This window comes from Pezoporus wallicus, unplaced genomic scaffold, assembly GCF_028554395.1.
Source record: "Pezoporus wallicus isolate ANWC-B61680 ecotype Strahan unplaced genomic scaffold, APGP_CSIRO_Pwel_v1 scaffold_3294, whole genome shotgun sequence".
Classification (NCBI taxonomy): Eukaryota; Metazoa; Chordata; class Aves; order Psittaciformes; family Psittacidae; genus Pezoporus; species Pezoporus wallicus.
Window position 1 is genome coordinate 9,506,585 of NW_026635478.1, and position 14,605 is coordinate 9,521,189.

At 40.4% G+C, this 14,605-nt stretch overlaps 1 protein-coding gene across 3 annotated transcripts in view; it reads right to left on the reverse strand.

The window, feature by feature from the left end:
* Window positions 1-14,605, reverse strand: part of PARVB (parvin beta) — a 70,273-nt gene that overhangs the window by 16,963 nt on the left and 38,705 nt on the right. For all 3 annotated transcript variants that reach the window (XM_057427157.1, XM_057427175.1, XM_057427167.1), the window contains exons 5-9: window positions 11,561-11,701; window positions 10,579-10,694; window positions 4,962-5,020; window positions 3,145-3,164; window positions 1,262-1,323 (exon numbers count right to left, since the gene is read on the reverse strand). In XM_057427157.1, coding sequence (XP_057283140.1) covers window positions 1,262-1,323; window positions 3,145-3,164; window positions 4,962-5,020; window positions 10,579-10,694; window positions 11,561-11,701 — 398 coding nt within the window. The remainder of the gene's footprint in view (window positions 1-1,261; window positions 1,324-3,144; window positions 3,165-4,961; window positions 5,021-10,578; window positions 10,695-11,560; window positions 11,702-14,605) is intronic.

Below are 14,605 nucleotides of genomic sequence, written 5' to 3' on the forward strand. Positions count from 1 at the left end.
GTTCCCAAGAGAAGATGCCAGGAGTACACTGTTCTGCATAGACCTCTACTCCTGGAGTGATGTGTGCATATCAATTAGTGAATTACAGTCAGAATGTAACCCAAGTCTGGCATTTCTATTCCCACAGAAAGCAGACCTGCAAGATCCTGGAACTATGAGCCAGATACATGCAGATGTACTTCACGAAGCACAGCAATCTGCCAGCCTGCTTACAACACTTTCAAAAGGGACACAAAGTTGGATGTCAAAACTTTATTGCATGTACAGAGCTAACTTCATTCTCTATCAACTCTAAAAACATTATCCTAGAAGATGTTTCAGATTGGAAAGATAAAAATCTTCCAGACACTTCAAAACATTATTTTAAATGCTTACATCCTCTGTTTCACAGCAAAGCGAAGGGACAAATTACAGGACTAATCTTTGTATACTATCGTTCTAACAGCGCAACAGCCAGGTTGGAACTAGCTGATGGAACAAAGTGGAGTCTCCCCATTATGTGTTCTCTAAAATTAGCACAAGCTGGCAGAGGTCAACAGCTACTTTACCTCTCCACTCTGCCTAGCACGAAGAGCAATGTCAAGAATATGTCTGAATAGATGTGCTTTGCAATGATGGACAAGAGGCCAGAGAACCATATGAATTAGTGTTAGGTGAAAAACCCTGGGACAAAATCACTTCTTCTGTAAAAGCTTTGTATTTATCAAACTTATTTATGGGTGAATCACATTTCAGGGTACTGTGGAAAATATCTTCCAGTTGTGGAAGATCATCTTTAGTACAAGAATGAGCTGAAACACAAACAGCAAGTGCTTCTTGGTGAGACTGAGGCTGAAGATGCATGCATGACTGACTACTGTTGAGCCTGGTCACCACTGCCTGCTGCTCACTAGCGTACAGCTCAGCCCTTCCTAGCTGGAGGACAGTGCTTGGGATATAAATGTGTCTATCCAGTCAGAATGATCTGTACCACTGTGAATACTTTGCACAGTAGTCTTTTCTAACCTGCATAATTTTGATCGAATCGAGCAGCACTACTTAGAAAAGCTTTGGCCAATAAACCAGAGTAATGAGACAAGCCTGAGCGAAGCCAATGCATCCAAGTATCAGCTGGCTTTGAAAAAGCGATCTCTGGGGAATAAACAGCCTTTTCACTATTTCAGAGTCCTCTTCTCCTCTTTTCCAGATCTTTATGGTTATCTTTCCAAAAGCATAAACAAAAAAGCAGTACAGAAAATAAAAGTGTTGTGGGTTTTTTTACCTTTTTGACTACGCTGAGTTTGTCTGGTGCATGATCAAAAAGTGTGTCAAAGGCATCACGCTCTGGGTTTAGGGAGAAAAATAAATAAATCAATGCACCTCTGACAGCCAAGTACAGAAAGCAGGTTATGTGTTCCAAGCTTAAAGGTCTTTCTCAGAAAGCCATGTAACAGAGACTCAAGCTAAAAGTTATCACCCTATATTGGTGCCTAGCCAGAGCAAACTCTCCTGGGGATTAGAGGTAACTGGAAATAAACATATTATTAACTGACCTCCCTTTTCTGCCATTCAAAATTGGTACACAAAATAGGCAGGTGGAAGAAAAATTAAAATGAAACACAATTTTTGACTATGTCCAAATCCTAACTTAAACAATGCAGCCACTGAAACATCACTTGGGTTTGGTGCACTACAGCTACAGTGATAGCTATGGTTGCATCCACTACTCTGCATCAAAATCAGGTATTAATTTGGTTAATTTCAAATTACTGGTAATACCCACGACTTTAGTAAAGCTTAACACTAAACACAAGTGACATCCAATTCAGCAGTGTGTGAAGAGCAGAGCTTATGCAAAGATTAAATTAAATTTGGACCTTCAAGGCTTTATATAACAGTATCTAACCCAATCTAAAATCTATTAAATTGACTATATTAGTGCAGCATTTCACATTGTGGCAGCTTTAGGCTGACTGAAATTTTCCTTTTTTATCCAATAAAACAATAAAAAATTAGAAATCAACCATCTGCAGTTGCATTAAAAAAAAAAACAAAACAAACCAAACAAAACCCTACATAAAAAATGCTGGAAAAGTGTGTGGGCTTTAAGATGTTAAAATTTTCAACATAGTTTATAACAATTTTTCCACATTTTAATTCTTTTAATTTATAGAACAGATTTGGATAGTTTTCTATTGTTAAATAAACAAGCATATTTATTATCCAGATTCCTCTGGTATCTGAAGATATGTTATTTAGCCCTTGTAGACCCATGACATTACTTATTTTCTAAGTACGTTATTATTTATTAATGTAGATACTCTGCAAGAGGGGAAATGGGTCATATATTATAACTGGGTAATAGCGTAACTAAGTGACTTGTTCTTCATCACACATGGTCTTTTAACGGAGCCCACATCTCTTAATGCCGCTAACAAAACTAAACGCAAAAAGAGAAGCCTCTTGGCAGCAATACCAAAAAAAACCCATGGTTTTTGTTTAGAAGATGAGATCTACTGATGGTAAGGTCTAAACTCTAAAATCTAGTGATCACGGTGGAGATATGATACTCCATGCAAAGGAATTAGAGAGGGCTGACTGGTCACTGAAAGTGGACAGATAAACAGCACTTAGACCTCGTACCATACACCTTTGTTTCAGTAATTTTCATGCATTCACATCCCTGGTGGTGTTCAAGTCCAGGCTGGACAGAGCCCTGGGTGACATGGTTTAGTGTGAGGTGTGCCTGCCCATGGCAGGAGGGTTGGAAAGGATGTTAAGACTATTCTATGATTCCATATATAAATTAAACAATGTCGTTATGGAGAAGGTGTACTCTAATTCCTGGGTGTTGTAAAGATTTTTACCTGAAATCCACTAACAACAGTACTAGCAAATAATTCCAAATGTAGCACTTTCTCTATCACTTACTTACGAATTAAAGCAAATCAACAGAGACCAGTCTCAAGAGCACAGGTTCTATACTGGATGATCTAGTTCTACCCATTACACTCCAGATCTGTGTGGATAACGAAACCTGTGCCCCCGCAATACATTCCAGCCCCATGGAATTGCTCAATCCATTGTCTTGATCTGCTGATGGAAAACAGACAAGATTTCTGTGCCTGACATGAATAAAAAAAAGTTCAGTCAATTGTTACTTACCAAATCTTCCCATCATCATCCTGCAAGTCAGAGCATTCAAAAATATTGTGTTAGTTCATGAATAATCACTTTGAAAAGACAAGATTGTGGACTTAATGTGCTTTTTCCTGAAGGATGCCGAGGGCTAACCACTCCTACCAAGTCAGGAGACTGAGCACGTCGCAGACCAGACCCAACATGCTGCCAGAATGTCCCCAGCAGACCACCAGTGATGTCAGGGAGATACATTTGAAACTAATGGAAATGGGTAATTATGTTTTACATATAAGTGTGATTTCTTATACATAACTAGTTTTTTGATGAAGAGTGAATGAACAAATGTACTTCAGCGTAGCTTCCAAAAATACAGCCATCACATGCTACACCACACAGCTTAGAAGGAACAATGCTATCTATCTCACTTTAATCTGTTTTCTCTGAAGAAAGAAAACATACATCACACCTGGGTATTATGTAAATAAAACTGGTACATATGAATTATATACACAGCCAATGACATCACCAGACATATCAGATGTTTATCAGCTGGGAATCAGGCCCTGATTTGCACAGAGGAATCTGAAAGTATTCAACAAATGTTGGATTCTGCTGATCCTTGCATTTTCCATAGCTATACTTTATCTGGGTATGCAACACATTAAACAGTAAACCTTTCATATTGTGTAATATTAAATAACTTCATAAAATACGTGTACAAGAACACATGCAAATCTGCAAACATCTTTCTTGCTAAAAAATGTCTAAGCCCCACTCCGCAGATTAGGCCTTACAAACCACATCTTAGGGAGAGGACAAGCTAACTACACTGTTCAAGAGCACAGGAGTAAGTGGAGGAATTTTGGCCCACAGACCTGAGGCAGAGCTCTGATCCTACAAAAAAAACACTATGAGATCTTTAATGTCCACACAGAGATGTTATGATCTCATTTCTGAGTGTTTCCATCTGAATGATCTTCCCTACTGAGTTAGCCACATGGTACTTCATTTATCTTCAAAGTCATGGAAAGCTGAGCCAACTCTACAGGGAGGCAATACACTGATAAAGTGAAGGAGAGAGCATGTAAGCTTTCCTCTTAGAAGAGTTGCCTTCAGGCGAAGGAAAATCTCAGCTTTTATTTCCAGCCAAAGTGCATGTCTAGCCTTCTCCTCATAAAACAGATTGTAAAAACATGAAGCAAAGTAATCTGTTTCAAAAACTGGAGAGGTAAGAGGTTTATGTATTTATTTTTGCTGATCTTTAGTTCTGAGGTACTACAGAAAGCAGAGACCATCTCTCCTTACAATTTTAGCAGGGTATCACTTCAGTTTTGAAAGGCATTTCAAAGAATTGTCTTTTGTCAATTAATTCTTCCCCAAAATATCTACATTAAGACCATTAAGACAAAATATCTATATTAAGACTTCAGCGAGGCAACAACACTAGACAGAAATTGGTGAAGTATCCCTACCCATGGCAGGGGGGTTGGAACTAGATGATCTTAAGGTCCTTTCCAACCCACGTAATTCTGTAATTCTGTGATTCTATATATGGCTACCTCCACAAGGTGGGGAGGGGGAAAAAGGCCCAGAAAGGCCGCTTCCAGTGAATTATTCAGTTAAAAGTTTCTGTAACAAAAGAACGACAAGAAGACACTTTTTTCTTCTGTAATATATTTCCAGAGACCAAGTTATTTCTATACAGTTAAAAAAGCACCACATTAAGGGAATTTGTTAATTTAGCAAGGGCTGGGGAAGATTAAGTGTCTCTTATGTCTTCATAAATGGTCCCACATCATGCACCACAGACACACTCCAAAGCTAATGTGTTTTGTGCTTACTCTGTCGTAGTCGTCAGCTCCTCTGTAACGTGAGTGGTCTGAAGGAGGCCTTCGCGTTTCTGGAAAGGAAGATGGAGTTAGAAACTGAGACGGCATTAGTAACGGAAAAGCTCATTAGGGGCTCTGCATCATTCAGCATCTTTCAGAATCCCAGAGGGAAAACTGGATAAAGCGTGCTAGCTAAGTTTTGTAGAGGTAGAGGTGAAACAGCTGACATAGGAGGGCTCACTCCCAGAACAGTGGCATTTATCAGGCTGACAGCCAAATGGATGTTTGGGAAATGTGTGCACATATATATATTTGCAGTCAACAAACTCGCTAACAATTCTCCTCCTGAGACAGGAGTCAACATCGTGCCTGGAACACAAATTAAAGAGTTTGTCAACCCTGTCTTAAATTCCCCAAGGGGATTCATTACTGTGATGGTGTCAACTTACAGTCTGACACAATTGGCAGCCTGGCTCTCCAGAGAGGCCTGGAGCTGAAGTAACACCCACGGTTGCCTCCATGCCAGGGCTCTGGTGTGCTGGCAGAGCTCTCCAGGCATGAGGGCAGGTCTCCTAAAACAAGCATGTTACTGAGGCCATCAGCCACATGCCTGTCAGGAACACATCCACTAAGAAAAGGTAGGGAGCATAACAATCCAAACTGGTGATTTCACAATGGACAGTATTTCCCTGTTACTGGGGTTTCTCTCCTTGGGATAATTTCTGAATGAATAAGGAAACTCCTAGCCAATATAAAGTTAGCATGCAGTGAGACTGAGTTTCAAAACAGCTTTAAAGCAGCTTCTGCAGCTCTGTTAAGACACAGCCCCCTGAGATGGGGTCAAATGTTTCCGAGCTTCTCCACAGTTTTGGAGATGTGGCACGTGCCTCTTGGAGGATGGAACTGCTTTTACCAAAGTCAAAAACTCTCTTAACATCTCTATGGGTCCCTTTTATACTACTACCTTCCAAAACTATGGGATACAGCTTTATGCCTGAATGAAGGAATTTCTTCCCTCCCTTCTCTGCATTTAAAATGCTGACACTAAGAGCTCATATCTCAGCAGCCATCTAGGAACCAGGTCTGTCAGAATGACTTACAGCAGGGTTAATAAAGCTGTTAGCTCAGGTACGCAGGGAAACCACGCCCCTCAGGCACAAGCTCCCTGCACAAACGCCATCTCAATCGCTTTCACCATCTGAACCCCAAACAAGAACTTACTAGGGAGAACAGCTTTGAACAGAAATATATCCTTCCCCAGAAGCCATCTAAGAAATAAAACTTGAAATCTAAAAACCCGCAAGAAGAACTCCTGCTCTTCCATCCCCTACTGAACAAATGAAGACAGAGTTGCTTTCTCAAGCCACCTCCCAGGGAGCCTGGCTGAAAGCACTGTGGGAGCTGTTGTCTCCCATCCCTGTGCTGTTTACAGCCCTGTGCCTGAGCTGGGACTTGTGCTGGATACTGTCAGCTGGTCACGTCTTCACAGCCCCTCACTTCCCTATCATGCATACATCTCATCCTGCTGCCCTGAGGGAGCCACGGGAACAGCGCCAGAAAGTTTGGTAAGACAAGCCAGGATGACAGCATGGATGTTAAAATGAGGAAGCATCTGACAGGGCAATGTTTTCTTGCATACAAAACAACGTTGGTTTATTCCATCCCACCACATCTCTGCTTTATTAATACAGGTTTCTGGACCTTCCAGGCACCATGTACCCCAGGGAGAAGATGCTATAAATTGTGAACAAAAACTCAGTAAGTGGTGACTAGTGAATAATGCCTCCAAAACCCTCCATGCCAACACTGACTCCCCAGTAGGTGCAAATGGCAGCATTTCTGTGTAGCCTCCTCTGAGGCAGCTGAGCAGGCTGCTCACACAGCAAGCCTAGGTCCCTTGGCCTTGCAATCCAAAAGCAAATGTCATTCTTTGATAAAACTTTGATTCCTTACACCACTGCTACCAGACACATTTATGCTTCATCTTGCCTTGCCTCTGACCTTTCAGTCTGCAACACCAGACTAAAAGGGAATTACTGTCATAATACCTCACATCTCCTAGCAGCACCAAGGTGGGACATGCTGCCATTTAAATAATGATGAGGAGGAAAGCTAAGTGCAAAAGATAGCAATTCCTGAGCCCTGTAAAAATAACCAGTAGTGAGCCCTAAGAACAATTTTTACACTTACTCCTGAGAATGCTTTTGTTTTCCTGAATTAGGGTATTTGTTCACCATGCAAGTTTATGTTTCAAATATCAGGTAGTAGTGAGTTGGAAGAAAAATCTCAGGATTTTCAGTTCTCACTGGAAGCACACACTGAAACCACAGAGTTCCTCTCCTCCCCCCCCTCAGTAAGGAGGACTGGAACAACAGGCACATGAGTGACACCAATATTGAACCACATATCATCTTAGACTCTTAACTCAGCACTTGGGGTAGCTATTAACAATTTCTTAATTAGAAGATACATCTAACTCTGCCAGAATACTTCATGTGTAACTTGGACTTCATGGACTCTTGGGCTCTTCTGGGTTACAAAATTTTCTATTTCACACAAAAACCAACAAGAAAACCGATTCTGGACATGGATTTCAAAAAGTAACTAGGTTTCAGGAGCTCTACATTTGCAAGGGGCTATCTCATGGTGTAGATTATAAAATAATATAAACAAAAGTGGGAGTTAGTCTTGCAGTTGTTCTGGGTAATACTGGCAGACAGATAGATAGGTAAAGGTTCTTCCTGGCAAGGAAGATAAAGCAGAATGTCCTCTCCAAATAACTGTTTTTAATTAAAATACGGCACCTTAGGAAAGTCTTGGTCTGTCAAGATGCTAAAGGAAAGGAAGAATTTAGGGGAAGGGCAGAATAACCATCATTTCACAGAGATCTACATAAATATTTTCCATGTAACATAGTGCTGTCATAATATTCATATATATATGAATATATTAACATTTGTATTACCTGGCTTTGTGGAGCAGAACACTAAAAATTAGAGAAGGAAAAGCATACAACACTTACCCAAGCTAATAAGGTATTCTGCTTGGGCTATGGAAACGCACACAACTTGGCTAAGCAGTAACATGCTCAACCAGTATGACCCTCTTATTTTCATAGTGGAAGCACAGCCTTTCTGGGCAAGAAGCACCTTGTGATCTGCACAGCCTGAGGACAGCTCAACAAAGTTGATGATGATAATCAGAAGTGCCAAAGTCATCCATGAAAGTGAGATTTAACTAGTTTAGAAAATTTCAGTGTGGGTATGCTTTTCACAATACTCCCACAACATCTTGCAAGGTTTTCTTGATACTTCTGCAAAGCTTACAAAGAAGTCACTTAACAAACTGTTGATTAATCCCCTTAAACACATACTGAAGCAAGAAGAGGCATTTAAACTAAAATCTCTCAGAACAGACACTTTATGTTAATTTGATGCAGTCTGACAGAACCCTAATCATTATTGGGATCTGTAATAAGAGATCATTTAACAAGGAATTGATAATAATAATAATCTTCTTAATAGTTTTTTTACTTGGATAAGGAACAATTTTAACCTTATTACCATTCTTCTGTTTGTCATTAGTATAACAAAGGCTAAATAAAATCCATTTAAAGAGATCTCTTACTGAACCAGCATGTAATTTTAGACTAGACAATGAATGCTGAACTACAAAAACTGAATTTACCAAACTATAAGGCCAAGTTATTGTTCCAGAAGAAACATGTTTCAAGTTTATACTGTGCTTGGTTTCCATTTAAATAAGCAAAGCTGAAGAGTTGCAAGCTTTTCCTAACAGTGGGATAGGGGGACTGAAACAAGCCTCCTCTGGCATGCAGCCAGCTGAGGTAGGCTCACAGCCAGCAGCTGCCAAACCATCTCCAGGACTCCAGCCTTGAGGTCCAAGAGCAAGAGCTTACAGGCCCATGAGCTTAAAATAACTCCCACTGTACCACTGCTCTGACACCTTCAGGCACTCCCTTGGGGACACAGGTGTTGCCCTTTTTCTCTTTCTTTCCCTAGTTTCCATCAGCTTTTACTTCATCCTGTCTTCACCTCAGCCTTGTCTAGTTCCAAGATGCAGTGACTCTGGTGAACCAGATGCTCTCAGTAGGTGTCTTCTCTATATGCCTCCAACACAAAAAGATGTTAAAACGCCTTCTCCACAGCCTTACCTTTGCTACGGAGGTGGAGGGTCATAGAGCTTCAACTAAGGACAAGGAAAGGGAAGCTCTACCTCTTTACCTAAGGTTTTTTTTCTGACTTATCAGTTACAGAGGACATGTCACTACTGGGCAGAAGGAGATTTCTAGCACCAGGGTGTCAGAGGACTGTTGACCACCTTATATTTGCATTTTCTTCCTTACTTTTCCAAGACAGTCAAAAGAAATATAAAAATAAATTAGTCTCCTGTTTACATTCATGTTACTTTATACCTAACTCACTGTTCTTAACATGAAAAATTACAGCAACCTGAAAAAGGTTCAAAATCACCTCTTAAAGATAGTACATACATTCACTGTGAGCCAGGGACTATTCATCAATTACACATTTACATCACACTCTGTACCTCTAGAGCATTCAGGCAGGCAGCCTGGAAAACACATTCAAATGTAAAGCAAATGAGGCTTGCCTAATCAACCACCGCGCAACCGCATCTTGGAAGGGGATCCACATTTGCAAAATGGAGTCCAAGATCACTTCTCTTTCCTGTTCTTGAAAGGAAACCTACTGCAGCCTGACAGCTCTAACAGTAAATGGCATGTACAGAAAGCACTTCCACAGCCTGCTGCCAGCTGAGCCTGCCTTGCAACAGCAGCCCTGAGCATCACAGCAAACAGTCATGGCATGATCAGAGTGCCAGCTGGAACAGCTCTGCCTGGTGTTTCAACAGCTGTTGAGAGAAGCTGGGTTCACATGCTACAGACCATACTGCACAGGAGCTTCAGCTGGAATAAAAGGCAACATAAAAAGCAAGAGTACACATGCTCCAAAAGTACAGTCTTTGTAGAGTGAAAGGAAATGGTCAACAACAAGCAGAGAAAGGAATAACCAGAGCAATATCTAAGGCAGGAGGCAAGAACTCAGGGTGCCTTGGGTCAGATCTCTTCTCCATATCTAAGGAAAGCTAACAAAAACACAAGGCTGTGAAAGAAATGATGAAAGTCTATTAGCATGCCAAGGAAAACAATATGTCAAAGTCTGCATGATAAGTCACTGGGGTAAAACATCAGTAAAAGGCTTCCCAGACTAGGGAGATTCTACGTGCTGAAACTCCTTTCTGTGCTGTTTGTGTTTCAATGGCTTCTCTATTAAAAATGCATGGTAAAAATCATTTAAGTGCCAGAAATTGCAGACACACCTCTCTCTTCAACAAAATCCCATCACATATTTTTAGCTTGACATTGCAGTAGCAAATGGTGGTCCCAAACATATTCAAGATACGGTGTTCTGGGGACATTTAAGCACACCAAAAATGCATTCCCAGGACTGCGACTCACAGAATAACTGGGACAAGAATTTTCTAAATTACAAGAGATGTGGGGAATGGATGAGAGCAGCCCAGTACCGCAAAATCAGTGAGAAACAATGACTGTTCTGATCAATTTTTCTTCTGAATTCATACTCACCCGCACAACAACCACTTGTACAGACACATGTTCAGGCAGTCGAATGGGAGCCCGGAAATGCATTGCCAAAGCTACCAGAAGGTGAAGAATGGAAATCAGATTCTTGCCATGGATTGCTGCAGGGAACAAGATAAACAAAGCAAATAAAAGAATACTGAGGCCTTATTTTAAACAGCTCTGGAAAAAGGCAGGAAAGGCAGTGAAAAATGCCTTTGGTGAACAACGTCGTTTTTTTCTTTTTATCCTTCTTCCTCTTTCTCATAAATTAACAAAGCCTACAATACAATTCTACAGGTAGCAAAGCTTAGATTCAACCCTCCCTTTAAGTAATATGCCTAACTTAAAGAGTCCAAACGCTTCAGCTCCCTCTTGAGTAAATGAAGATGGACAGACCCAACCACTTGCTTTCCATTGCACTGGAGAATACTGGAGTATACTGCTTTTAGCAGACTTTCAAAGTGTTAAGACAAGCTTTCCTGGTTGTAAGAGATGAACCCCACCCACTATCTAGGTAAAGGCACTTCTCAAATTCCATTCTCACTTTTGGACTGTAACATACTTGAACAGAGGGCACCTTCTGCTTGGGCTGTCAGAAGCTGCATCCTTCAGCAGCATGCAGGATCCTTTTATTCACACTGTGGTGGCCTGAAGGATTAGACCACCCTCTAGTACTCGAATGGCTAACATATTTCTCATATATGTAGGGATTCAAACTCAGGGAGCAAACAAAAAACTTTCGAACGAAAGCATATCCTTAAAGAAACAAATTACTTCCACCATTATAGCCACATACATTTGTCCTTAAACAAAGACTATAGAAGAAAGTACCAGTTACAATCCATACATGGGTGTGGTAACAGCCTCTATGCAAATAAACTATTTTAAAGAACACACTGCATCACAGAGAATATGATCAACCTACTGATTATCATACCCTCCTTGCCTGTGAAGCTGAGACAGAAAGCATAACAAGAGTCCTTACAGTCAACATTCCACTTGATTGTCCAGCCATGGGGTCGGAGTAAATCATGGACAGCTTCCAGGACCGTCTGCAACTTCTGTTTCTGACCAATTTCAGATTGCGTCACTTCTGCCACATTGAGTTTACGGTCAGCTAATTTTTCTGTATTCATAAAAAAGCACAACAAGAAGAACATGCAAAATCTGATTAAACAAAGGCCTGGGTGGGAATAACACGCACAGAGCACTGGGCAGAGCTGGGCTCTGCTATAAGTTTTCCAAGGGAATGATTTTCCTCAGAAAGTAGAATAGCTGAAAGCAAGCCTTTCATCAAAGTGTGTCAATTCCAATAAAACCTGTGACAGAAAACTAATAAGGTCTGGCAGAACATGCTCATCCATCAGGTGTCAAAATATATAACAATTTTCAGACAGGCACCAAGTCAGTATTTATTGTACCACCCATTTTCTTTGACTGCTGAAAAGCATTTGGCACAACACAGCCTTCTCTACACAAGGAATCTGCACAGGTTTAATGGACTTTTCTAAAAAAATAAAAAAAAAGAAAAGCTAATTTAGGACAAAAAGGAGGAAATATTGTGTGAACATGTACTTCAGCCTTGTAACATTTATTTCAGGTTGGCTGAAGGTATGAATTTAAGCTAAAGCAAACTTTGCCTCCTCAAACCATCAAGAGTCATAGACTCACATGACCCACAGATTTGTACTGGCTTAGTGGAACTAATTTAAAGAAAGAAGTATGTTGGTACAATCTTGTCATGTTGTTATAACATTGTCACATCAGGGTTGATTATTTCCAAAAATGAACTAATGCAGGAAATTTTGTAAAATGCCATTTCTAAAATCTGAATTCTGTTTCTGTAATATAATTTTTTTGGCCAAAGTCATTCTTCTCTTCCTCTGCACTGTGGCCTTAGCCAAAGACACAAGAACTAAATTTCACCAAAAAAGAAGAAAAAAAAAAAAAAAAAAGGAAGAAAGAGAGCTGAGGTAGGTGGGGTAGAGGCCTCCAGCCACCAGAGCAATGGGAACAGCTGATCTCTTTTCTCCCTCTGCCCTGGAGAAAAAAAAAAAGCCAAACTCACTCTGTTGCTGGGAGTAAGAGGTCAGGACTGGCTGAACTCACTCCAATTATATAATACTAATCCAGACTTTGGAACAAAATACCCCCTCAGACTACAACAAAACTGTTTTCACAAAATGGGATGGGCATCAACTCTAAAGATTCTTCCAAAAACATTTCAGACTTGTCAAAATCCATTATTCCAATAATGGAACTATTTCTGCTCCTAAATTCAAGAATATGTTTCTTCTGGACCTTTTACCTAGCTGAAGAAGACACATATATCCATTTTTAAAAAATTACAAATACTGAAGTACTTTAATAATTCAAACAGAAAAGATTTGCGAGTTATCAACTCACAAATACTTTGAACATTTTGACTGTTTCTGTCGATCTACAGTAGGAAGTTTTTATCAGTGTCTGAATAGTATTAATGGGAAAAACTTTCATTAGCCAAGATGTCTCCAGGTCTTTCTTAAACTGACTACCAAATCATGCAACTATTATTGTAAATTATTTCAGACGTTTTAAAATAATTGGTCAAGATTAATTTTCTGGTCACGTGTTATGGCTATTCTGAGCCCAGGTTAGCTGCCAGTCAGCAAGCAGAAATTTTCCTTTCACCCTACCATCATGTGTATCAAGCCACTCCAGCCTCTCTGAGCGGCACTACTTGCACCTCAATAAAATGAACTAAACAAGAAGCTCTACCTCAATCAGTCAGACAGCCATTTCCTAATCTCTTACTCCAAATTGCTTCAAAATAATCCCACTGACAAGCTGATCAAGACAGATCTTCTTGAAACACACAAGGAATGCTAACTACTACTTGAAGTTTTAACAACCCTACTTCATTTGCCTTTCCCACAGGCAACAGAAGACTTTCACAACAGAGGGCTGACTTAACTCTAAGGCCTCAAGCATCAGCAGCACCACCACAAGCATGAAGTGCTTTGCCTTCTCCAACAGTGAGACAACAGAATGATGATAGATTCAGTTATTTAAGTCTTGCTGAAGAAACAAAGACGCTACTGAAGAACAACACAAGAATGGGGCCTAGTTGCGATAGTTTCAGGTCAGGAGAGAACCATTTGCCCTCCAGAGGCTCAATAGGAAGAAAATGAGGAAAAGCCATTCCAGCTGGAGTCTCAGGCTGCAAAATATTCATGCCCATCTTTCCACCTGTAAGACAGCTCAAGTCCAACTGAGCCACAGATGTATGTATGTACAACTCCTTCACAGGCAGCGTAAGAAAGCAGTGAAAGCTGAGACAAATGGCTACAGTGAAATGCACTGCTGATGCTGAAACAGCAGTGTCTATGTGTTAAGAAGTACACCTGTATTCATACAAATACTGCTCAGCTAAAATTAACTCTACACCCCTGCTCCCCACCATGTCTGGAGGGCCCCAGCTGCAGTCTGACCACAGAGTGTTAAAAGCACTCTTGTTTTATTTCTTGAGTTATATTTGAGGAGTTTCAATTGTGCACAAAGTTAAATGGTGTTAACCAATTTTAAAAGTTTGTGAGTGTTCACCAAAACACTGCAAACCTTTTTTTAAGGTACATATGCAGAAAATTCAGTAAGCAGCATCTGTTAGCACTAGTGGAATTAGCACCACTAGGTCCTCCTGCCCCACTCTGACACAAACATCCCACATTCCAGCCCACTCTTGAAATCATGTCGTAAGTAAACTGAGAGCAGTCTGACTGTCTCCAAGAAACAGTGTGGAATTACAATGGCACTTGAAGCTTCAAGTCTCTCTGTTTACTAAAAGCACCCCCATAAATCACTGCATCATCATAAGGTCTTCTCTATTGTGTTTCTTGCATGAACACACACATTGCAAAGATGTAAGGGGGTTACAAAATCACAATTGTTTAACTGAGTATATCCTTTCATGAATTATTTGTACATAAGCGCCTGCTGCCATGCATTTTCTTTTCCGTGTTTTTTCCCTTAAAAGTAATTCTCTCAGGACCTC